Source organism: Alexandromys fortis, unplaced genomic scaffold, assembly GCF_014885135.2.
Source record: "Alexandromys fortis isolate MF-2015 unplaced genomic scaffold, M_Fortis_MF-2015_v1.1 scaffold_212, whole genome shotgun sequence".
Lineage (NCBI taxonomy): Eukaryota > Metazoa > Chordata > Mammalia > Rodentia > Cricetidae > Alexandromys > Alexandromys fortis.
The window spans coordinates 2,172,628-2,197,660 of record NW_026068091.1 but is presented as its reverse complement, the minus strand read 5'-3'; the positions used below and the strand labels follow the sequence as shown (position 1 = coordinate 2,197,660).

Below are 25,033 nucleotides of genomic sequence, written 5' to 3'. Positions count from 1 at the left end.
AGAAAGAAAGAAAGAAAGAAAGAAAGAAAGAAAGAAAGAGAGACAGACTTGCAGATTGGGGTTGGGGTTGGAGGCTGGGGAGGGTCAGGGTGCAGTTTAGACAATTAGGGGGCAGGGTCAGGAGTCAGTTTTAGCAAGAGAGCTGCCTGGGGCAATCTCTTCCACTCCTATTGCCCGAGGCCCTGAATAATGAAATCCAGTGAACTGGAAAATTCAAGAAAATTCCACCCAGCTGTCCCTCCCATTTTCCTAAAAAGACCTAATGCAGTGGTTCTCAAGCTCCTCATATTGAAATAAAGTGAAAATAAGATTATTTTCATCGCTACTTTATAACTGTAATTTTGCTACTGTTACTAATCATAATATAAATATCTGACAAGTAGGATAACCTTGTGGAAGATCAGGCAAACCCCTGTGACCCCCCAGGTGGAGAACCGCTGGCCTGGTAAAAGGCGACCGAAAGATGGGTGGTTTGAGACGGTACAGGGCCGCTGGTGGGGAGTGAGGCAGACACTGGCTTCTCAGCAGGGTAAGATGAGGGAAGGGTGGAACTCACTTAGGTTGTGATTGTCCTTCTTCTGCCGTTCCTTGGCCAGGGCCCGGCTCTCAGCATCTGGAGGCCAGAGAAAGAGAGAGGTGGTGGGAAGAAGAAGAGAGAAAAAAGGGCTCCGGAGCCCCAAGGGTATAGGGGAGAGGATGGCAGTACCTGTTAGCTCTCGCTTCTGGGTCAGGTCAGCAGGGCAAGAGCTGCTGGTGACACCTACCAGGGAGGCTGTGACCTGGGGGTCACCGCTGTACACATTCAAGTGGCTGCTGGACAGGGGTAGCTGTGGAGGAAGGAGTGGAGGGGGGCTTGGTGAGTCCTCACCAGGACCCATGGTGCCAGGAGCAGCTGTTCCTGAAGTGCTAAAATTACCCCTGAGCCCCTTCTCCAGGATTCGGTGTGCTGAGGAACGTGTGGCCCAGAGCAGCCCTGCCCTCAGGAGCCCCTGGCCAGGGCGGAGGCTGGAGAGGAACCTAACCAATGCAGGGATTAAGCCGCAGGGAGGGGCTCGATTCGTTTGGGAGTTTGAGTTCTTCTGAGAGTATGGAATTCAACAGAGCTGCAGCACAGAAGGCATTGTAGCAGGGTTGGAAAAGATCTACCACAGAGCCAGGCAGAGCCAGCCACAGGCCCAGAGATTCACTGTGTAAACAGGAGCCAGAGAGGGATAATTAACGGGAGAACCTGGTTTCCTGGCCGCGATGTCTGTGAGCAACAGGTCTGAGCTTGGCTCCCCCTCCTGCTTGCCCTGGCAATGCCACCAGACTGACTCTGCCTCCCCTAGGACTTTCTCTCGGTGGCATAGCAATACTCAAGCCAAAGGACCAACCAGAGCAAAGGGGTGAGCCCCAAGAGAGGCGGTGGCTCTAGCCTCTGGCAGGTGAGCCCCAAGGAAGGTGGTGGCTCCAGCCTCTGGCAGGTGAGCCCCAAGAGAGGCGGTGGCTCCAGCCTCTGGCAGGTGAGCCCCAAGAAAGGCAGTGGCTCCAGCTCTGGCAGGTGAGTCCCAAAAAAGGTGGTGGCTCCAGCCTCTGGCAGGTTGTAGGCCCATATTTCTATATGGTGTGGCAGCCAGGCTCTGAAGCCATAGGCCCCACCTGAGGTGGTCCTGTAGCCCCACAGACAGGCTGTCAGGGTCCTAAAAATGGGTCGGGATGTTGTTTTGTTCCTTTCTTTGTAATTTAGAGGATGCCTGATAGAAATGCTGATTCAAGCCTCCTGACAGCTAGTTTACAGAGCAGACAGGCAGGAGACAAGAAGCCGGTCACCTGGTTACCTAGGAGACAGAATGCTAAAGTATTTCCCCGAAGTTAAGTTTTGGTATAAAGGCTGTAGAATAAATAGGAATAATTTTTCAGGATGTGAACTCAGGACTTCAGGAGGGACCATTGAGAATCTCCCTCCCGAAAAAGCCATATAAATTGTGGCCGGGCGGTGGTGGCTCATGCCTTTAATCCCAGCACTCGGGAGGCAGAGGCTGGCGGATCTCTGTGAGTTTGAGGCCATCCTGGTCTACAAGAGCTAGTTCCAGGGCAGGCTCCAAAAGCTACAGAGAAACATGCTGGTCCAGGGAGAGATAGTTTATGTTGGGGTATGGTCAAGAGAAATAATTGAGGGTCCAGGCTAGCATCGGACCCCGACACAGGTGAGCCCCAAGGAAGGTGGTGGCTCCAGCCTCTGGCAGGTGAGCCCTGAGAGGGGGTGGCTCCAGGTCTGCCTGCTTGAAACTAATTCTTCTCACCCTCTATTTTGTCTTCTTTTTTATTTTTATTTCAGTTTTGCATTTAAATTTTATGTATATGTCTGTGTCCAAACGTGGGTTTGTGCAGGCATCCACAGAGCCCACAGAGGGCATGGGATCCCTGGAGCTGGAGTTGCAGGTCACCGACGTGGGTGAGTTCCCAAGCGTGGGCTGTGCAAGAGCGGTTTCACCTGTCAGCCACTGAGCCATCTCTCCGGCCCCACCCTCTTTTTCGTCCCTTCTAATCTCCCCGTAGCCCTGTGGGGTAAAAGGTATCACCCCATTTTGCAGCTGAGTAGACAGGGGAGTCAAAATGGGGGAGGAGGAACTTCCCAAGGTCGTGACAGAAAGTCCAGATCTCTTGATCCAAGCCTGCTCCTCATCTGCTACCTAGGCCCCTCCCTCCCCACCCAAGTCAGTGAGACCTTCAGAATGGTCATACAGACAAGAGTGACCGAGGGAAGGGTCCTGTGGTTGGGGACAAGACAAGCCCTTCCGAGTAACACAAACCTTCAGCCCTGGACACAGCAGAGGAGGGGGATGATCTACTCAAGACAGACTGACTCTCTTTGGACACACTGCAGCTCTGGAAGGTTCTCCTAGCCTCTTCTCTACCCACTCAGGGAACTCCCTGAGACCACCCCATCACACACACTGGCCAAGGCTGGGGCATGTCTGTCTTCTCTTCTTCTGAAGCAAGGCCTCACTTATGTGGCTCCAATTGTCCTAGAACTCACTGTGGAGCCAGCCTGGCCTCGGACTTCCAGAGATTCACCTGCCTCTGCCTCCCAAGCACTGGACTAACCATACCCAGCCTGTCTTCCTTGGTTCAGTTCTACTCAGAGTCCTGAGTCTTTGCCACAGTCTTGCCTCCACAGACACCAGCTCTGGAACCACTATGTGTGTCCCCCAGCCCAGCCCAGTCCAGCCCAAGAGTACCGTGTTTGGCATCTGCATCTCAGGGTTGATGTAGCCCAGCACATTGTCCAGGCGCATAATGTTGTCAATGACATCATCAAACTAGAAGAGAGAAAAGTTCATTTGGGGATGACCTACCTGAAGAGCGGCAGCCATCCACCTACCCCAACACCACCTCACCCAACCTGCTCGTCTAGAAGAGGAAATGAACCAGAGAAAGGGCCTTTGGCTGAGCCTAAGGCTGGTTTAGGCTTGTCCCCAGGACCTATCCCTAGCCAGGGAGTTCTTGACACACCTATCCAGGGCTACGAGAGCACTAGGCTTTCCTCTGAGTCTGCCCTATCCCCTTACAAGAAGATGGCCACTCTCCTCAGAACAGGGCTCCCTGGAGGCAGGACTGTGTCTCCCTGAGACTGGAGCTCCCTGCAGACACAGCTCCACTTCTTCCACTAAAACCACTTTCCCAGAGCGCCACAGCTGACAGACACCAAGCAGGCAGCCCTCACTCACCTCCTTCTCAGGGTTGGAGCTGATGTGCAACATGGCCATGGGACTGTTGGGGGCACTGTTGCCCGCTGAGGTGGACAGTACGTGTCCAGCCCGCACCCCAGGGGATGCTGCTGGTGGGGGCTTCGGGGAGCCTTGGGCTGGGCTGATGTGGGCCGCAAACTTGTTCCCGTAGGTCTCTGACAGGTACTCCCGCACCTTCTGGTGCTGGGACTGCTGCAGGTGGTAGGAGGTGGGGTTCTCCAGGTAGGACTGCACCTGGGGAAGGGGAAGGCACAGCTGTAGAGGGGATGGGACTCATGGGGCAGGACAGAAATCAGTGGGGACAGAGGCCCTACCTTCAGCACCTCCCCAGGCACAGGTGGTGGCGACTGGAAGTGGACCGGAGTGTTGATGGCTGGGGTGGGTGGGCCTCCCAGCTGCGGCTGCTGCTGCTGTTGCTGCATGTAATGCATGACGGCCTGCTGCTGCATGCGCTCTCGCTGCTCCTCCTGCTGCGCCTGCTCCCGCATGAGCTGCATGCGCAGCCCGATGCGTGACGCCATGGCAGCTGCTGGTTCGGGCTCCCTGCAGTCGAGAGGAGACAGGTCCGTGAAGCAGTCATCCTCCTCCTCATAGTCTTTAAACGTGGGCTGGCACAAGTACGGTTGCTCCCACTGCACAGAAGGAGAAACTGAGTCCTGACAGAGGGGATTTGCCCAAGGCCACTGAGCAAGCTGAGCCATGAGCCCAAGTCCCCTGACTCCTAGACCAGAGTGACGGCAGGAGCCCACCTGTCGCCCCTCCGTCACGTCCCCGTCCCGAGGAGCATTTCATACCTGGCCTCAGCTCCATCCTCTCTCCTGCCCCTCCCTAGCCCAGCCCGTGCCACGCCTTCTCTGAGGGCCTGAGGAGCCTCCAGATGCTCGTGGCTCCTCCCCCACCATCTGCCAGAAGCTCCACCATGCTGCTAGTTCCTGTCTGCTCTCTGCTAGAACTCTCCCGTGGCTCCTGTTCACTCAGAGTAAAAGCCTAAGACGCGGCCGCAAAGGCCCTCTGAAATCTGCTGCCTTCATGGCCCCCCTTAGATCTCCCACCCCCACACGCTTCCCCCCCCTTGTTCTACCCACTCCATCCACACCCCCTAAGCTAGTCTTCAAACACCCCAGGCGTGTTTCCACCTCAGGGCCTTTGCACTTGCTGTCCCTCCACCTGGAACATTCTTTCTACAAATACCATCAAGGCTCACGTCTTAACCTCTTCCAAGACTCAAATGTCAGCTTACGGTGCCGTTAGGGACCACTGTGATAAAATGGCATTATCCCCTCCCCCTGCCTTGCCTCTCTGTATCAGATGCCACCATCTAGGACGGGGCATTTTTTGGCTTAAGTTTGTTATTGTATTTGCTGTCTGTCCCTTACTAGGAATGCAAGTCCCCTGAGGGCACACATTTCATCTGTTTACTGCTGCACCTTCGGCCTCTAGCCCCTGGTGTGGGAGGCAGACACCAATGGAGGAGGAGGGAGAGAATGAATGTGATCCGTAAGTCAGACACTGGACACGTAGTCCCCCAGCTCCTGGATCCCACAGTCTCAGCGAGAAAGGAGGGCTCCCAGGCAGGGCTAGTCCTGTGCAGAAGGGGCAGCTTCGGGCTCCTCACTGTTCGGAGCTCAGAGCTTGACCCACTGTGGGGAAGGGTGACTGAGGCCCCCAAACCTAGGCTGGGAGGTGGAAGGGTGAAACCCAATGAGCCCCCAAACTGGGCCTGCACTCTTTCTAGGCCACTAGGTGACTGGGCAAGTCTCTTCCTCTCACTGGGCCACAAATAAAAGAGCAGAACCCAGTGACTTCTCAAGGACAGTCCAGACTGAAAGGCACAGGACTTGGGGTACCTGAGTCCCTGAGAGGACAGTCAGGGAGAGGAGGGATTTGGCAAGAGAGAGGGCTTTCCCATGAGCAGGTGGACACAGAGCCCGGGTTCTCACTTTGTTGTGTGACTTTGGGCAAGCTCCTTAACCTCCTAAAGCCTCACTCAGTTTCCTCCTCTGTAAACAGCATCTTCCTCTCTGCCCACTAAAAGTGGGGTGGCTTGCCCACTGCCTGGCAGTCTGCGGGTGCGCAATCGGCACAGTCTAAACAGGGTTTTCAAACTGGGATCTAAGGCCTCCGTCAGCAATGCTGGGAAGTCCTTGCTCAACCACAAACCATGGTCTTCTCATGAAGAAGGGAAACAAAGGCACCGGGCAGTGAGACACAGCTAGGACACACCCCAGATTCTGGGGAGCTGGGGCAGAAGTGGAGCTCAGGTCACAGGTGCCCAACCAGGCCTCCATCCACTATCTCCCGCAGCTCCCTAGTGGAGTGAGGATACCTCCCATCCTGTCTGTCCTGTAGCACACAGCAGCCTTCCCCCCATCTTCCATTCACTGCCCAGCGAAGGCCTGAGTAGCCCACGTCGGCAGGGCAGCCCCCAACCAACCCAGGCCCTGACTCTCCACCCTCCCCCATTCCGTAGCAGCTCCCAGCTGCAGTCCCCACTGCCTCCCACCAGCTCTTACAGAGGGGTGTCCCTGTCTTCACATCACAGCCTGTTAGCCACACTGCCAACAGACCCCTGGCTCTGACCAGATGCAGCCCCGCACATCCACTAGGCAGCCAGCAACCTCCCCTCCATGGACAATTCGACTTTAGATGGCCAGTGGGGGCCAAAGGGCCTGGCCGTGCCAGCCGGCTCAGGGAGGGCTAGGGAGAAGGAGTCCCTTGTTTCCCTGACAAAGAGTTGGCCTGGCTACCTCAAGGACTGTGCTAGACCCAATAGGCCATGCTCTGGCTGCATTAGCCTCAGCTCTCTGTCTGTGAAATGGGCGTGGAATTCAACCCCCTCCCCAGCCTCCGGACAGATGAGTGAAAAGAGAGTCTAGCTAAGGAGGGGTGGGTACCAGTGACTTCTGAGGGAGGAAGCAGGCAGAAAACACTTTCCCATTCCTAGCACCTCCAGGACAGAGCTACTGTACCCCATATTCCTGATGGCCAAACTAGCCTCCCTGGCTGAGCTTGGGAGAATGAATGGTAAGGACCAAGAGCTTATGGGTACTGGGGAGGAGAGACCCTATATGCTGATCAGCCTCAGTGGGGGCTAGCCAGGATGAACCAGGAGACAGGGACAGTCCAAATGTTTGTGTCCCTCCCTTCCTGTCCCTCAAAGCCTGGAAAGGGTCCCCTGTGCAAGCCCAGGAACATGGGATCCACAGGACCTACTATGGACAGATAACACCACCTCCTAAGGGGAGGGGTCAGTGGCCCCAGAAAGTCCCTGCCTCTCCCCGTGGCACTGCCAACCCCATCTGTGCACAAGGACCCACTGGGTACTTCCAGCTGTCATTTGCCCAGGTCCTCGGCTGACTGCCTCAGCCCAAAGCCGAGATGGCTTAGTCACTACCCGGTGAGCCCCGAGGCCCACAGACGGCCTTCACTGGCTGAGTGACCTGGGAAGTTATCAAAACCCTCTGTGACTCACTCTCTTGATCTCTGTAGAGCGAACCAATGCGCCAGGCACGGTGGCAGACACTTTCAATCCCTGTATTTAGGAGGCAGAGGCAGGCTGATCTCTGAGTTCAAGGCTAGCCTAGTCTACAGAGTTGAGTTCCTGTGAGATCCCCGGGAGATGCCGTGACAGCAGAGAACTCCCTGCAGCGGTCAGCAGCTAGGAGAGAGGGTCCCTGCCTCCTTTTCCGCTTCCACCCACACTAGTGTGTGAACTTCCCTAACCATACATCTAAGTGTTGACAAGCTGGGAGAGCTTTTCCTAAGGAGACGGGTGGGAGTCAGGTTGGGAGGACAGAGAAGTCAAGGGAAAGTCTTGTGTCCAGGAAAGAAGACAGCAAAGATACACCACGAAGTCTAAGAGCAGGAGGAGGGGAAAGAACTACAGAATAAAGTGGACAGCCTGATCCCTGTTAGGCGGGAGAAGGAGGCTGGTCCAGGAGAGGACTTCCCTTTAGACATCCACAGGAAGGAAGCAGAGGCGCGGAGACAGAATGGCTTGGTCAGAGCCGCGGTCTCTAAGCAGCAGGAGGAAGAAGGTAGCCGCTCCCACCTTTACTTGTAACATACTCTTCTGGACTCCCTGGCACCTGAAACTCTTCCAAGTGGTCACCTCTGGGGAAGGGTGGTTCCCCCCACTTAGGAGGCATGTACCCTCCCGTGTGACTCGTGCGAGGCCGGCTGGCTTCTACAGGCCTATGGGAGGGAGCCCCATTTGATCCTGATCATGTCTGAACGCATCTCTGAAAAGCAGTGCCCCCACCCCCAAGGTCACTCGCCAGGCCCGAACTCTGCCCTTCTCAGAACAAGTGGGGGCCCTGAGTGGCAGAGGCACTGATGTGTCCCAGGCTGTTCTTGAACTCGCCATGTAACTTCTGACACTTCTACTTCCTCGTCCCAAACGATACCATTCCAGCTGTGCACACTACCACATCTGGCCTAGTGCGCTGCCGGACATCCACTTCAGGGCTCCCTGTGTGCTAAGCACGCTCCACCAAATGAACTGCCTCTCAACGTGGTGCTGGGAGAAACGTTCAAGGGCTACAAACTCCTGACCCTCCCGCCCCAGTCTCCCACGTGCTGGGAGGTGTTTGTCACCCATACCCGGCTTCTTGGGAATTTGTCTGCCTTGTTGGTAGAACCTTTAAAAACTGGACCACTGGGCCTGGAGATGTAGCTGAGTTGGTAGAGGCGTCCCTAGCACACAACCCCCTGGGTTGGGTCCCCAGCACTGCGTGAACTGGTTACGGTAGGTGGTACCTGCCTGTGACCGCAGCACACAGAGGTGGGGTGAGGGACAGAGAAGTTTAAGGTCATCTTTGGCTACATAGAGAATCTGAATCTAACACATGAGACCTTGTCTCAATAAATAATAAATAATAAACAAACAAATAAAATAAAAGTTGTATCTCAAAGCCGAAATCCATGGCAGAGGCAGGCAGATCTCTATGAATTTGAGGCCAGCCTGGTCTACACAGCAAGCCCCCGGCCAGGTTCCCCTCCCCGCTGACAAAAAGCTGTGCGTGGTCATTCAACACCGACCCCACACTCCACTGCCGCGGGCCTCACTGACGTGTCGCAATAGAGGCCAGACTCAGAAAATCCCTGGAGCCAGGCTGGGTGTGGTGGCGCATACCTTTGATCCCAGCACTCAGAAGGCAGAGGCAGAGACAGACTGGCAGATCTCTGTGAGTTCAAGCCCAGCCTGGTCTACATAGGCAGTTCCAAGACAGTCAGGGCTACGAAGAGAGACCCTGCCTCAAAAAACCACCACCAATAACAACAACAATAAAAATGTACGAAGTTCCATCTACAAATATAAAGTTCAAAAGCAGGCACAAAGCATCTACTGTGTGAGAAGTCAAGCTGCAGTTAGCCTTGGGGGACTGCCTGGGAGGGAGAAAGGGCCACTCTGCAGGAGGGGACCAGGAATGGTCTGCGAGGCTGCAGGTGTTGGTGACACAGGCTGACTTGTTTATGAGCACTGGTCCAGCTGCTCACTCCTAATTGTTTTCATTTTCTGGAGTTCGCTGAGGGAGGGAGGCCAACCTTGCACAGCTGAGAAGGAATAGCAAACAGCTTGCCTTCACCAACATTCGGGACCTCAGCAAGTCCACGATGTCACTTGAGAGCAACCGGGGGCCAGCAAGATGATTCAAAGGACAAAGGCACCTGTCACCAAGCCTGGGGACCTGAACTTGATCCCCAGAATCCACAAGGAAAAACTGACTTCCACAAGTTGTCCTCTGAGCCTCCACTTACACACTGTGGCACGTGCTCGCGCGCGCACACATACACACTAAAGGTGTTTTTTATATTATTATTATTATTATTATTATTATTATTATTATTATTATTATTATAATTACAGATGTTCATTAGGCCAAGGAAGGAATTCTAAATGTGGAAAACACTTGTATGCAAACATACAGTCAGTACACATCAGGTAGAAATACAACAGTCTCAGCTGGGCGACGGTGGCGCACGCCTTTAATCCCAGCACTCGGGAGGCAGAGGCAGGCGGATCTCTGTGAGTTCGAGACCAGCCTGGTCTACAGAGCTAGTTCCAGGACAGGCTCCAAAACCACAGAGAAACCCTGTCTCGAAAAACCAAAACAAAAAAGAAAAGAAATCCAACAGTCTCAAGATGGGCACGGTGACTCACTCCTGTGCTCCCAGCACTCCAGAATCAAAATAGGAAGATACAGTAGAAGTTTGAGCCCAGCATTGGCTAGATAGCAAGAGCCTGTCTAAACCAATAAAGTAGCTGGAGGGATGAGGCAGCAGCTCAGGGCACTGGCTGCTCTCCTGGGGAACCTGGATTCGCTCCCAGCACCCATGCATGGGCTCACAGCTTTCTATAACTCCTGGTCTGGGGGATCTGATACTTCCATCTCATTGCCATGAGTGCCAGGCACACAGACAGACATGAAAGCAAAATAATCAAAAACATAAACTAAAAATCAAGTCTCAGTGTCCAATACCAGGGCCGCTCAGTAAACTATGGTTCATCCCTCCGCTGTGCTTAGGGCAGACAGCACGAGGTTATGCGAAGGGACAAATGCACACTTTTATATAAAATCTGCCGTCACCTCCTAATGGTGTGCTGTGTCTGCAGCACACAGTGTGTGACACATGGGCAAGAAGATGTCTTGGGATGAAATATGCAAAATCATGACTGGTTTCTCCGGACAATAAGTGCATGGGTGTTCAGTGGGTGTGTTTTAAAGATGGTGTGTACGCGTGTGCATGCGTGCGTGCCTGTGTTCATATGTCAAAGGAAACCGACAGAGGGTGGTGGATCTGGATTTACGAGTGGTTGTGAGCTGCTGAAGTGGGTGCTGGAACCAAGCCTGGGTTCTCTGGAAAGAGCAGCAAATGCCTCAACCGCCGAGCTATCTCTCCAGCCACCTAATTTTTTTTTGTTTTTTTGTTTTTGTTTTGTTTTTTGAGACAGGTGTCTTATAGCCCAGGCTGGCCTTATATAGCTAAAGGTAACCTCAAACTCCTGATCCTCCTGCATCCACTTCCCTACTTCTGGGATTACAGGTGAGCACCGTCACCCTGAAGCTCCAATCTGGTTTAATTTTGTAGTTCATTCTCAACAGTGCTCGTCTGTCCCTGCATCACAGAGACAGACAGAGAGGTGGGGGCATAAAGGCCTCAGAGCAGCTATCAGGGCTGAGTCCCGGCAGCCCAGATTTCCCTGGACTGGGAACCACCCCCCCATCCTGTTTTGGGCTGAGGTGGGCACCTTTGATTTTAGGAGTCCCCTTGAAGAAGAACCATACCCATCAAAGGGCTCAGCAGCTGATCTCATTCATATAGCCCAGAGCCAGGAAGGTGTCCAGCAACAGTCTGGAATTGGCAACCATAAGAGACACAGTTACCCTTCTTCAAAGGGCAGGGCCAGTTTCCTGCATTCCCAGAAAAACACGTGTCTGGCAGCTGAAACCGCAAAGTGTGAGCCCAGAGCTGGGGTGCCTGCTTAAGTCATTTTCTACATCCTGCCTCTGTGGTGGGAGGGTGCTCTTTCCCTCCACTGTGTGGGAGCTGCAGGCTCGATCCCGAGGAAACCGAGGAAACCGTGACCTTAGACAAAGGCCTCTTGACTGGGTGCCTGGGCAGGGGAATGGACACCAGAAGGAAAGGAAGGAGTCAGGGAGAGAGTTCCAGGTTGGGAGGGTGTTCTCTCTTCTCTGTGCAGCCTCTGCCGCCGAAAGGCCCAGTGGCAAGAAGAAACAATGCAGGGGCCAGGAATTGTAGCTCAGTGGGCAGAGAACTTGCCCAGCAGGCATGGTCAGGAGGATCAGAAGTTCAAGGCCGATCTAGGCTCCCTGAGACCCTGTCCCAAAAGTGCAGGGAAGGGCAAACTAGCACGGATGGCCACACAATTCCCATACCCCAAGACAAGGCCACTTCTGTGATAGAAAAAGAACTGTGGGCTTGGGATGGGAATGCAGAAGGCTCAAGTGTCAGCCTTGGGCCTGACTCAATGTCTGCCTCAGTTTCCCCACTAATCAGGCTGGTTTTGTTAGCTGGAGCCAGATTTTCTACAGCGTACACCCTGGTAATGGAAAACCACTACACAAGCTGTCACTGTTGTCGTATCTGAGCTCACGGGTAACGTCCTTGAATAAGCTGTCTTCTTGTGTGTGTGTGTGTGAACATAGACGTGCCTGCATGTGTGTGCACACATATGTGGAGGTCAGAGGTAGACATTAACTATCCTCCTAAGTCTCTCACTGATCCAGAACTATTCAATAGGCTAGACTGGCTGAGCAATGAACTCCAGAACCCCCCTATCTCCGTTTCCTGCGTCCCCAGTACTGGGGTTAGAGATGCTTGCTACTGTGCCTGACTACCTGAGACATTCCAATCTCCACGGCCTAAGCCCCTTGTCTCTGTTCCATTGAGGAAGAGGAGCCTTCCAGGTACCTATCCATTTGCCCCACGCAACCAGGGCTCCAGGCAAGCAGAGAGCAGCCTCTGAAAGATGGTTTCCTTCCCAAAGTTTGTGTTCATTATGAAGCTCACAGCAAGTGGCCTTAGAGAGGCAGAGGAGCAGTTCCCAGTTCCCCAGGCTCTCAGGAAGGCTGGGGCTAGAATATTGGAGACACCTGCAATGCACGTTACAATCCCAGCATCTGGCCAGCAGCTCCCAGAGGTCAGGAAGGGTAGCGACAAGACTCTCAGCTTCCTCCTACCCTGAAGAACAGCACACTGGCGTCACCTGGATCTGTGCACTGTTTGGGTGGAAGGCCCAAGTATCTGTGCACTATTTGGTTGGAATGTGTCTTGTACCAAAATAGGATGAGATCAGTGGTGTGCACTTTTTAAAAGATTTATTTAATTAAAAATCGATGTGTACGTATGTATATGTACCACATGTGTGCCTGAGGCCTGCAGTGGTCAGACAGGATGTCATGGATGGTTGTGAGCCACCATGTAGATGCTGGGAACTGAACTTTGGTCCACTGCAAGAGTAACAAGTGCTCATAACCTCTGAGCCGTCTCTCTAGCCCAACATTTTATACCTTTTTACATATTCTTATTTCTATGTATGTGTGTTATGCCTGCTCATCCATATGTGCACCAGTACATGCAGGTGCCTATGGAGACAGACCATATGGAGCCATCAGATCCTCCGCAACAGGAGTTATAGGCAGTTGAGAGCTGCCTTTGGGTCTTTCTTCTGTTTATAGATGCCTAATCGACCCTAGGAAAACGTACAGATTTAGGCCAGTGAATAACAGCGCTTGCCGAGGTGATGGTTCAAGTTCAGTTCCCAGGACACAGGAAGGAGAGGACCAACTCATGCACGCTCCCCTCTGACCTTCTGCATGCACACTGTGGCACTCTCGAGCCCCCTAATGAACAAGTAAATGTAATTTTTAAATGCACAAACTTGAACCATGTAGCTCATAAACGTCTACATCGGGTCTCTCCTGCCTGCACTCCCCACTCTGAGGTAGACTGAGGGCATCCCCAGGCACCTGAGGACCCCCCCAAGGCCCCACCCTGAAGGCCTCTCCAGGCTAACCTATGGCATCTAAGCTGACAGTCACTGGCCTCCAAGCCACCCGGGGCTGTCATGTAGAATGTGGCCTGCCATTACTTAGCTGAGTGGGAACACTTAGCACAGACCTGACCCTCACAGGTGACAGCTGCAGGTCCAGAAATAGACATGCAGAGACTCCAAAGATGGGGCCCTGAGCAAACATGAGCATAGGAAAGGTTGACCCATCCCAAGAACAGTGAGTGACCACAGGGAGCTAGAGGCTGGGGTAGCCAGGGGCCTGCCTCTGCTCTTCTCTTCTAACATGTATGTGGGCAGGTGTGTGGTGTGCATGGAGTGTGTGGTGTGGATGTGTGTGTGGTATGCGCGTGAGTGTGTGGTGTGGATGTACGTGTGGTGTGTGTGAGTGTGTGTGTAATGAGTGTGTGGTGTGTGTGTGAGTGTGTGGTGTGTGTGTGAGTGTGTGGATGTGTGTGTGTATGAGTGTGTGGATGTGTGTGGATGAGTATGTGGTGTGCATATGAGTGTGTGGTATGCATGTGTGTGTGTGAGTGTATGGTGTATATGAGTGTGTGGTGTGGATGTGTGTGTAGTGTGGATGTGTGTGTATGAGTGTGTAGTGTGGATGTGTGTGTATGAGTGTGTGGTGTGTGTATGAGTGTGTGGATGTGTGTGTATGAGTGTGTGGTGTGCATATGAGTGTGTGGATGTGTGTGTATGAGTGTGTGGTGTGCATATGAGTGTGTGGTGTGCATATGAGTGTGTGGTATGCATATGTGTGTGTATGAGTGTGTGGTGTGGATGTGTGTGTGTGATGTGGATGTGTGTGTATAAGTGCGAGGTGTACATGTGTGTGTATGAGTGTGGTGCGCATGTGTATGAGCGTGGCATATGCATGTGTATGCAGGACAGAGGCTGACATCAGGGGTCTTCCTCGGTCTCTCTCTTCACTTGGTCACTGAGGTAAGGTCTCTCAGTTGAACTCAGCTCACAGCTATGGGCTGGTCTAGCTGGCCAGCTTGGTCCGGGGATCCTGTGCCCACCTAGTCCTGGTGCTGGAATTACAGGCAGGACACTGCACAGTCTAGCGTTTTCAGGAGTTCAGGGAATGCAGACTGGTTCTTGGGGTTTGACTGTAGGAAAGGACTTTATCCTTTGAGCCATCTCTCCAGTCCTGTTTCAGTTTTATTTCTGAGGTACAGGGAATTGAACCCCGGGTCTCCCACATTCTCATTGAGCTATAGCCTCAGCCTTCTTTTGGGGCATGATCCCTCTTGCTCAGCCTCAGGAGTAGCTGGGATTTTACAGCACACTGCTTCCAACCCTGGTCAGAGCATAAGACAAGGGGTAGGAAGAGAAGGAAAGGGAGGGGGCTAAGAGCAGAGCATGGCTTCTGATCGGCCTTGTGGTGGCCTCCAGTTCTCACAGGTTCATCAACCCAAGCCCCAGCTCCCATCCCACAGAAAAGGGTGGGAGCTGGCACCTCCTGCCTGCCCAGCCTGTGAGTCCGGGGCAACCTGAGCAACTGGGCACACAGGGAACAGCTTCAAAGGCAATCCCAGACCATAGAGACGCCTGTCCTGACCCTCAGAGACCAGCTGGACTCCTTTCTAGGGAGAGTCACTGAAAGTGGGAAGATGGGGAGGCAAGTGTGGGGCAGGGATGTGAGAAAAGTCCTTGGTTCGGACTCAGCCTCCACATAGACCCTGTCTGTCTGCTCACCTGCATCTGCCGGTCCTCCCTCTCCCTCTCCCGTCCCTTAGCTGGCATGCCACATGTCCCCTTGGCTGAGTGGACCAAGGGACTGGACCAGTCCTGCACCTCAGGCTCCCAGCCACTCAAGTGTCTGCTGTGTCCGCTGTGTTCTGTCCTTTCATTTGCTGGTCACCCATCAGGCTCCTGAGCTTTTCTAGAAGAAAGCTCACAGCAAGAGCAGGTTTCACATTCATCAGTCCACTCAGCAGACTTCCCAGGAAGGTGCCGAGCTCGTGCTATGCTTGACAAGAGCACACATGTTCAGAGATCTCTCCTCTGGCTCTACAAACACTTCTGAGTCCCCACACATGTTCAGAGATCTCTCCTCTGGCTCTACAAACACTTCTGAGTCCCCACACATGTTCAGAGATCTCTCCTCTGGCTCTGCAAACACTTCTGAGTGCCCCCCGCACATGTCAGGCCTTAGTCATGGCCCCCACATGTCAAGCCTCAGACATGGCCCCCACATGTCAAGCCTCAGACATAGCCCACATGAGACAAACAGCAACTCTAGCAAAAGAGGAAACTGAAGCTCAGGGGAAAGTGGCCTGTCTGATCTCACACTGCAGGGCAAGTCTATAGCTCAGCCTCCCCAGAGCAGACACCACCACTACCTTCAGCAGGAGAACTTCCCCACCGTTACCTCTTGTACCCCCAGTCCTGTCCACCTACCCACAATGCTCCCCTTAGTAAACTCCACAGAGAGCCCCTATAAAGGCCTGGGCATCAACCCTCTGGCTCTCACAGACACCACCAGACTCAAGTCACTCCAAGCCTTCCGGCCAAGAAGACACAGACCAGGACTTGGGGACTATCTATGTGGCTCTCAGGCCACTGATGCCTGGGGTGACACCAAAGTGTCAGGCAGAATACGGTCACAGGAGTCAGAGAGCTGACGCCCAACACAGGACAGGAGCCTGATGCAAGAGGTGAGGGAGTCCAGCTCTGAGGGAAGATGAGGGGGACTCCAAAACCAAGACCACAGGTACCAATGCCCTGTGCCAACGCAGCCACCTGTGCCTCCCCTGCAGCGAGAAGCAACTGTGTTCACAATGGCAAGTCACAAAGGCTCCAGCTCACCCAAGGCCAGCGTAACGTGGAAGATGCACAGTGGGTAGGTGAGCCCTGCTCTCTGGGCCTCGGCTCCCTGTATGAAGCTAATGGGCCCCTCAGAGACTCCTTCCAGCCTGGTCTGGCATAGAGAAAATTCAGGCAGCATGGATGCACTCAAGGCTAGATCTGGTGTACATGGTGGGTAGGACTGCAGGGCTCCGACAGACAGAGTCGGGGCTGCAGTCCACTGCCACTCCCCGAGGTTCTAGAAGCTCTTCTCCAGAACTGTAAGGGTCTTAGGAACCAAGCTGCCTGTCCCACCCCAGCCTCTTAGAACCCTTTCTTGGGGCCGGAAAAGCTCCTTGTCAAATTCATAGCAACTTCTGGCTCTGGGTCCAAGGCCTAACTCTATTGAGGCCTCCCTCTATCTTCCTGGACTAATAACAGCCCTCAGGGTCACTGCCCCCCTGTCATACTCCCTGAGTTTGGTAGGGATTCACAGAGCACCCCTGGCCTGCCTCTGCTGCCCCCCACTACTTCCTCATACTTTTGTATGAGAGCTTCAGAAACAGCCTCCTAGGGGCTGGAGAGATGGCTCAGAGGTTAAGAGCACTGGCTGCTCTTGCAGAGGTCCTGAGTTCAATTCCCAGCAATCACATGGTGGCTCACAGCCATCCTCTGGCGTGTGGGCATACATCGAGGCAGAATGTTGTATACATAATAAATATATAAATCTTTAAAAAAAAAAAAAAAAAGAAACAGCCTCCTAACTGCAGCAGCTAGGTTCTGCCTGTAATACCAAACAAATCAACAAGGCATGGGACCGGAAGGAGAAAACACCCCTGAACAGACACAGCCATGTCAGTCATTTCTCTCCCTGAGAGCTAATGACACACAAAGCATCATTCTGAGCTGCCACATACTGCTGACTCCTCCAAACAACCCCACCAACCTGTGACAGGGGCAGGACACACCCATTTTACAGAAGAGGCAACAGAGGGGCAGAGGCATGCCTGAGATCACACACAGGCAGGCCACTGAGCATCGCTCTCTGAAGCCACATACATGTGCTGCCCAGACGTGCACACGGAAGCCCTCTCTCTCCAGAACTGTGCTCCTCTACCCCTCCTTCCCATCAGAGGCCGTGGTCCCACCAAGGACCACACCTCACACTGCAGTCCCCGAGGTTCAGTGGAGTGTACATGAGTTCTGGGCCCTCCCTTCAAAACCGTGTGATTGTACGCAGGCAGGTACATAACCTCCTGGAGCCTCAGTTTCCCTATCTGTAAATAGACAGCAACAAAGCTGTCTTCTGTGGAGCTGGTGAGGGGTGGTGTACCTGTGAGACTGTCAGCTCCCTGCCTGTCTACCAGCTGGAGTCCAGCTCTAGCTAGAAGCCTGCTATGTCCTCGTCCCTCAGCACAGGATCTGAAGGGAGTGATGGTGCAAGCCTGTAACTCCAGCACTCGGGAGGTGAAGGGAGGAGGATCGGGAATTCAAGGTCATCCTCAAGTATGTGGTAAGTTCAAGGGTGGCCTGGGCTACATGAAATCGTCACACACACACACACACACACACACAGAGAGATACAGATACACAGACACACATACGCCACAGCCCACAGCCTTCACACTCCTGAGCACGGTTGGAAGGGCAGAACCTCAGCGCTTGGCCCAGACTGCCAGAGACTGAAGATGCACGTAGCAAAGCTCCCGGCTCTGTGGAGCAGTAAACCAAGAGACTTTACACGCTGACCTCTGAGGATTTGGTCACCTGATCTCAAGGGTGAAAACTGGTGACAATAAGGAGGTCAGACCCGGGTGGTCCAGCCCCTAGAAGGGTACAGGACAGGAATAATCTCCATTATGAACTTGAGCCAAATGCAGGCTGGGGTGTGGGTGGCTGGCTGCTTCATCCATGGCCCAGCGCACAAGGCTCCCACAGCCGGTGTTCGGGGACAGCAGTGGAGATGGTACTGAGACTCAGTCAGGAGGAACCGCGTGAAGAAACCCGCTCATACAGACCACTGCATCCACAGATACTCCCTGTCACAAGCACACACACCCCAAACAGCAGAGTAATTCTGAGACAGAGGACTCTCAGATACACGGAGCCTCAGGCACTAAGACCCCCAACCCTTACACACACACACACACAGCAGGCCAAGGAGTTTCTCTTGCCTCCACAATGCTTTCACCCCCTATCATCTGCCACACGCCACTCCCACTCACCCAAGATGGAAAAGGACCTACGTTCTTACTGGTTACCTGTTTGATGGAGCCTCACTCTCAAGAGGCAGAGAGGCATCAGGCCAGGCTGCTGAACGAGGGACAGCAACGTGGCACTGTCACCTCAGGGTCCCCTGACAGGTGCCCATGCTCAGTACTTACTGTATGGTTTTCCCAGTACACACACACACACACACACACACACACACACACACACACACACGACAGTGGCAACCATACCTGCCTCCAGCTACACAGACTCAGGAGAGGCCACTGTCCACTCTATCCACGGACAGGTGACTGCTCTTACCTCCAGCACTCCCACCATCAGCACCCCATCCCACAACCCACTGACCTCATTCACCACTGCAGGCTGGACTTCTGGGACACCTAAGTCATGTGGACACTACAGAAATCCCAAAGTATGGGACCCAAACCAGAACCCTGCACAGGCCTACCATTCCTAATAAAAAAAAGCCACTTACTATGGGGGTCAGTTAGGACCGTTTCAGAGAGTGATTTCACAGGTTATGAAAAGGCCTGTGACCCTAAAATATCTTCCCTCTGAGTCTGGAAATCCCCACCCCCACCCCTCTGAGATTGACTTCTGGGACAGGCTCCCACCTGAAGTGCTAGTCAGCTCCCACCCTGGGAGTGACAGCTGACAGCTGGCCGAGAGTTGGTGAAAGAAGCAGGGCAGGGCAGGGCAGGGTCATTAGCCTTTGCCAGCTCCCGCCAGGAGGGGGCACTCCGCCCCAGCACCCACCCAAGGACTAGTCCCCTAGAAGCCAGCAAGGGAGTTCGGACAGGAGAATTTTTAACACCATCCCCATGCAAACCAGGGAAATCCAGGTACCATCCCGACTGTCCCCTGCGGAAGGCATAGGGCTGAGGACCAGGAAAGGACAGGAGCTCTGAGAAAAAGGAGGTGGTGGCGCCGGAGGGGGAATTAACCAGGTTCCAAAATAGCACAGCTGGTTCTGCCTCGCTTCACCCGGCACAGTGTCTGACTGCTTCTGCTTTCGATCTGACTCACGCCCGGTGGGGGCAGGAGAGGGTGGCCAGTATGGACGGAGACCACTGGACGACCACAAGCAGTGGTTCAGAACCCTCAGCAGAGGGGCCTTTCTCTCCCTGGCTCCACACCCTCTTCTCCTGCCCTACCCAAGAGTGAGCTGGCTCCAGGAAGAGTCAACAGGGCACCAAGGCGGGGGGCTCCCTTGCCAGGGTGCTGGTCTCAGCTAGCCCACCTGGGTGTCTCCAGGAATGTCAGCTGCCTTACACCTGCACTGCCTGAACACTCTGACCTCTCCAGCCCGCCAACCAGGAAGCCAGAGGACACTTGCCCTGAAAGCCACCTTCTCCTCTACTGAGGTGAAAGGACCCTCCCAGATCAGCCTCGCAGAGCTGCAGAGCTCCGTCCTGGCCAGCCACCTGCAGCTCTCCCCTGGGGCCACAAGCAGGTATGAGAGGAACGTGGAAGTCTTTTCCCCCAGCCACTTCTACCTTTTGCTGGTCCTTAAACACCAGCCTTTTGCGCTTCCTAGGCAGCAGAGAAGAACCCTGACCATATGTTGGGGTGGGAGCAGCATCCTGCCCCTAGTAATTATCGTTCTTCCCATGTCCTCCAGGACTTTGAACTGTCACATTTCTGCTCACAGGGGTGTGACTCCAGCAGCAGATTCGACATATGAAAGATGTTTGAGCCCAAACCTGTGTCACTCCAGCAGCAGATTCACCACAGATGGAACATGCTTGAGCCCAAACCTGAGAGAGGCCCAGAAAGCAGCACCCAAGCACAGGCCCACCCATGGCTCCTGAGCAGAAGCTCAGCTGGGCCTGGAAAGAGCATGGCCACCTGTTTCAGTGAGTAAGGAGAAGAGGCTCCTAGTAAACAGTGTCAGTGGTGAGGTGGGTGGCCCACAGCAACAGGTGTGTGCCCAATACCACCACCAAGACATGCAAACCGTGACCAAATGTCAAAAGAGAAGAGCTGCAGGTGACAGCGAGGGAGAAATCTATGCGGTGCGCCTGCCCAAGAGGGATGTATGGCGAGCCCCAGCCCTTCACCAGCTCACACTGAGGCTTTCTTACTGGGCCTCTCACGTGGCCCCACTGCTCTCAAACTCACTACAGAGCTGAGGACGACCTTGACCTCCACATCCCAAGGGCTTGGATTACAGGCTGGGGATCCAACACAGACTTTCCTGCACACTAGACAAGCACTCTACCAACTAAGCCACACCCCCAACCGCCACTCCCTCTTTTAGCTCTCTCTACCTGGCCCAACTAGGAGGAAGCCATAACCCAAGATTGGCGGGGCTAGGGTAGGCAGAGGTGAACCAGAGATGCGACCCTTCTCCTCAAAGTGGACTAGGAATGATCAGGGCTGACTCTGCAAAACCAATCCCCCCACACCAAGTTTCACGGACGGCATCCTGTTGCGCTGGGCACCGGAAGGCTCCACTCTCCACTGACTAATGGGCAGTCGAAGGTAGCCATGGCCCTGCAGAAGAAGCAGGGGCAGTAAAGGAAAGGAAGAATGGCCGCTGCATCCATCTCAGGAAGTTGGAAGAGACTGCTAGCGGGCTGTGGCGTCACATGCCTAAAATCCCAGCACTCAGGAAGCGAGTTCGAGGTCAACCTGAGCTACCTACTGAGTTCCAGGATAGCCAGAGCTACACAGAGAGACCCTACCTTAAAAAACAAAAAACAATCATCTTTTTCTCTTTAAAGGGGGACTGTTGGCTGCAGGTGATGTGCCACCTAGCATAGCCACACATCTTTCTAGGTGAAAACAGAACACCCAGGGCTCTCTCACTTGGTGAGACTAGGAAAGAGCTAGCCAGAGTCAGGATTGGAGTAAACACAAATTGTTCGCAGAGGAAGATCCTGCCAGCTTCCTCTATCAGTTAAAGGGAACTGGTAGGTTCTCCACCTCTGTTAGACACTGACTACAGCAGATGACTGGTCCAGGGTTAAGGGACTACCTTGGACACAGCCCTAAGGGAGTATGGCAAGAAGGCTGGCCTGACCACCTGGCTGGGTTGGGTAAGTCCAGCAGAAGCTGCTGAGGGCCATATCCCCTGGCCATGTGTGGCCCCAAGCAGTCCACCTGAGCACTATCATATGCAGTCAGAAATGGTGGCATTAGCATCTGGCCCAGTGACCCCCACATTCCCAAGCCATCCCTGGGTAACCTCAGAGCATGATCTAAGACCCCCGCCCATGACAGGGAGCCAAGAGCACACCTCCATAACCTCCACCTTATCAGCTCCCTGCCCTTCCAGGACTTCTGGACCCTACTTTTCCAGGTAGTCCCTGGGAATCCTCCCAAATAAACTATTTAAAGCTACATTCTTTGTCAGCCAGTAGGAATCTGGCCTGAAACTGAGCTGCTGGCTCTTAAGCTTAGAAGGGCCAGCTGTGGATGAGCCAGTGACAGGAGCTGACTTCCCTAAGGGGGCCCTAAGAAGCCAGAATGTGAGCGTCAGTCACTGGGAAAGACTGCCAGAGCCAGACGCAGTGGCCAAATGTGTACCTAGAACACCCTGACCTGTGGGCAGGTAAGAATGTGCCTAGAAGCCGAGCTGTAAGGGTGAAGGGAAGAGGCAGGGCTTAGCAGAAATGCTAACGTGCAGAAGAACACTGCATTTCGAAGGCGGTGATGGTGACAGGAGGTTCCTGGGAAACCTGGCACTGCCTTCCACCTGCAGGGCGCATCTAGGGTAGAACTCCAGAACTCCAACGCTGCGCTACAGGACCTAAGTGTGATTGACGCTGGTTCGCTAACACTGCCTTTGTGCTTAGAACTCAGGAGGGGGCACTTGGGACGCCATCTGATTGCCATCAAGTGCATGTGCTTTGAGGCTGGAGGGCCTGCTCAACAGTTTAGAACACTGGCTGCTCTTGCAGAGGACCCAGGTCTTCTTCCCGGCACCTACATGACAGCTCACAACCATTTGTAACTCTGGTTCCATGGAATCTGAAGCCCTCTTCTGGCCTGTGAGCACTAGGCACACACATGGTACACAGACACACATGCAAGCAAACACTCACATACATAAAATAATAGCGTTAATCATTTTTTAGAAAGCGTATGTGTTCTGAAGCAGAGAGGGTTGAATCCCACTTACTGGCTGTGAGAGCTTCATGAATTTATCTCATTTGATGGACTTTCAGGTTCCTGGTCCCTAAAATGAAATACCCTCCATCCTGGACCAAGGGTAAAGTTTATAACCCAGCATCTGGCAAATTGAGTGCTCAATAAACCTTGAGAAATGAACACCATTCATTCATAGACGGGACAAGTAGGTGGGTAGATGGACATGTGGATGATGAACGGATACATAGAGAGGCCGAATAGATAGATGGATAGATTGATAGACTCTATAGAGAGATAACTAGTTACTCTAGGTGGATATAATGGATGGATAGATGGGTGTGTACAGTATGTTTCTATTCTCTTTGTTGTGTGGGAACATGCCCACACATGCATGCCACTGCATGCCACAGTGCTGGTGCAGCAGCCAGAGAACTTTCCAGCCACTTCTCTTCTCCCATTGTGGGTTTTGAGGGTTAAACTCAGGGCACCAGGTTTGCATAGTCAGGTGGTCCCCAGCCTTGACCTGACGAGGCAGCTCTGATTGTAGTACTATTATTGCTCCCACTCCTGACCCCTGCAAACATCACTTGCTGGGGCCCTCATGTGTGTCTTCATGGGACCTTCTCAATAAGACTAGGGAGCTAGGAACTCCACAGAGAAACCGAGTCACTGAGAAGTTCCTGTCCAGTTCTTCAATCCTCTTTTACTTCATCTGTGTGTCTTCTGCCTGTGTGTATGTATGTGCACCACACGTGTGCCCAAAGCTTGCAGGAATCAGAAGAGGGAGTCAGATTCCCTAGATTTAGAATAAGTAGCTGTGAGCTACCATGTGCATGTTGGGAATTAAACCTGGGTCCTCTGCAAGATCAGAAAAACTCTTAACTGCTGGCCCAAATCTCTAATCTCCTGTCCAGCTTCCTAGTTCATACGTGTCCCACGGCCTGTGCTGGGTTTCTCTCCTTGGGACCTCCTATAATCCTCCAGATAGCAGGTAACCGATACCACGTCCGGGCCATGCCTGTCATCTTCATACACCGAGGGCTTGTTACATCCGCTCCCGTCTCCTGGGGGCGAGGTCATGAGGGCAGGGTGTTGGGAAAGGCAGAGTGAGAAGCCTAGCTGCATGGCGGCAGGAACTGCAGGAGGAGGCAGCCTGTGCGTCCCCTCCCAGCTGTCATCGCCACCTGTCCCCATGCGCCAGCCCTGGCACCTCACAGTCCCATAGTCACTGAGAATGCCCTGTCCCTTTGCTAAGGCACTGAAGGAGGACTCAGGCCTCACACCCAGGGTGGACGGGGTAGCCAGGAACATGGGCTCCTGAGTAAGTCCAACCATGAAAAGCAGGAAGACTCCACGAGGGCATGTCTCGGGACTCTCCCCTTGGCCTTTGGACTTAGGCACAAGGCAGAAGTGGGGTTCTTCTTGCATGGAGCTAGGCTGCCCACGGCAGGCTCCTTTGCTGCAGAGGCCTCTTGAGGCTAGAAACCTGAGGAGGTAGAGAGACTCAGGCCAGACTCTCGGAATAGAAGCATCTAGAGGCAGAATGTCCTGCTTCCCAGTGGAACCAAGGCCTGCGAGGGGGCTCAGAGCCAGTCTATGGCGCTCAGGAGAAAATTCTAGGCCCCATCTCAGTCACACCTCACCTCTATACAGCTAGAGTGGGGAAACTGAGGCAGAGCCTGCTCTCCAGCTTTAGAGGCTTGTTCTCCCCACCAACCAACCAATCCTTGATTGTTATTTACCTCACTTTACACAGACATGGGGGTTCCAGATCCTCACGTCTCGGGCCCCCTTACAACCCAGGATATGTTGTTTGCCTTGCTTTCCCGGCTTGGCTCTGAAGAGCTGGAGTCAAGCAATTTCAGAAGGTCGGCCTGGAAGGGGGACTAGTGGTTAAGCAGCTGAGCATGCCTGCCCCCGCCCCAGGACTCTCCTGACCAGCAGTCCCCCACCCCCTCACTGGAGTTTGAGGGCTCAGGCCCCTGTGTGAGCTGCTGAAGAGACTAGGGAGCCACTGCTGTTGATAGCGCTGGTGCCAGGCCCATGACGCAGGCCTGAGGCCCAGGCACACAATGGGGCTGTGTGTGCACCCAGCATTACTCTGGAGTAGAGCTGGGCAGGCCAGCATCTGGGTTCAAGCCAAGAATTCATTTCCCTGGAGAGAGCCTCCCACCCGTCCCAGGCAGCAGGGCTGGAGCAGGGGCTGCAGGGATAAGCAAGTACTTCCTACCCTCAGTTCAGGGAGAAGAAGGGACAGGCCAGGGGCGGGCACTAGGAACAGGGATTCCTGAGTCTACCCGCTGGCTGCCTGCTCCCCTGTGAGGGATTTTGGACCTCTTACATAATGAAACAGGGTATTCCTGAGGTTGCAGCCTCTCCAGTACTACTCAGAGAGATGGTAGAGGGACAAGAGAGTAGCCTGGTCCCATCTGTAGGACCTTACTGCTACTTCTACACTTGCTCAGGTGTGGACTCCATCTGTACAAGTTTCTGAGACACCCAGGACTTCTGGACACCCAGCCTGTACAAATACCCTTAGGGTGCCCCGGGAGAGTTACTGGCACCCTCCCTGGGGGAATGAGTCACCAGCTGGCTGCATCCAGGGTGTCAAGCAGGCATTGGGCAGGTTCAGCTGCCTGCTCCC

The 25,033-nt window shown here is 53.8% G+C and overlaps 1 protein-coding gene across 5 annotated transcripts in view; it reads right to left on the bottom strand.

Annotated features, from left to right (window-relative positions):
- Tfeb (transcription factor EB) overlaps positions 1-25,033 on the bottom strand; it is a 52,359-nt gene that overhangs the window by 4,103 nt on the left and 23,223 nt on the right. For 3 of the 5 annotated variants that reach the window (XM_050122823.1, XM_050122826.1, XM_050122825.1), the window contains exons 2-6: positions 4,046-4,274; positions 3,711-3,965; positions 3,222-3,302; positions 707-827; positions 557-613 (exon numbers count right to left, since the gene is read on the bottom strand). In XM_050122823.1, the coding sequence (XP_049978780.1) occupies positions 557-613; positions 707-827; positions 3,222-3,302; positions 3,711-3,965; positions 4,046-4,252 (721 nt within the window). In that variant the 5' untranslated portion in view covers positions 4,253-4,274. Of the gene's footprint in view, positions 1-556; positions 614-706; positions 828-3,221; positions 3,303-3,710; positions 3,966-4,045; positions 4,448-25,033 lie in introns of those variants that run through there. The other 2 variants (XM_050122824.1, XM_050122821.1) reach the window with 2 other exon arrangements.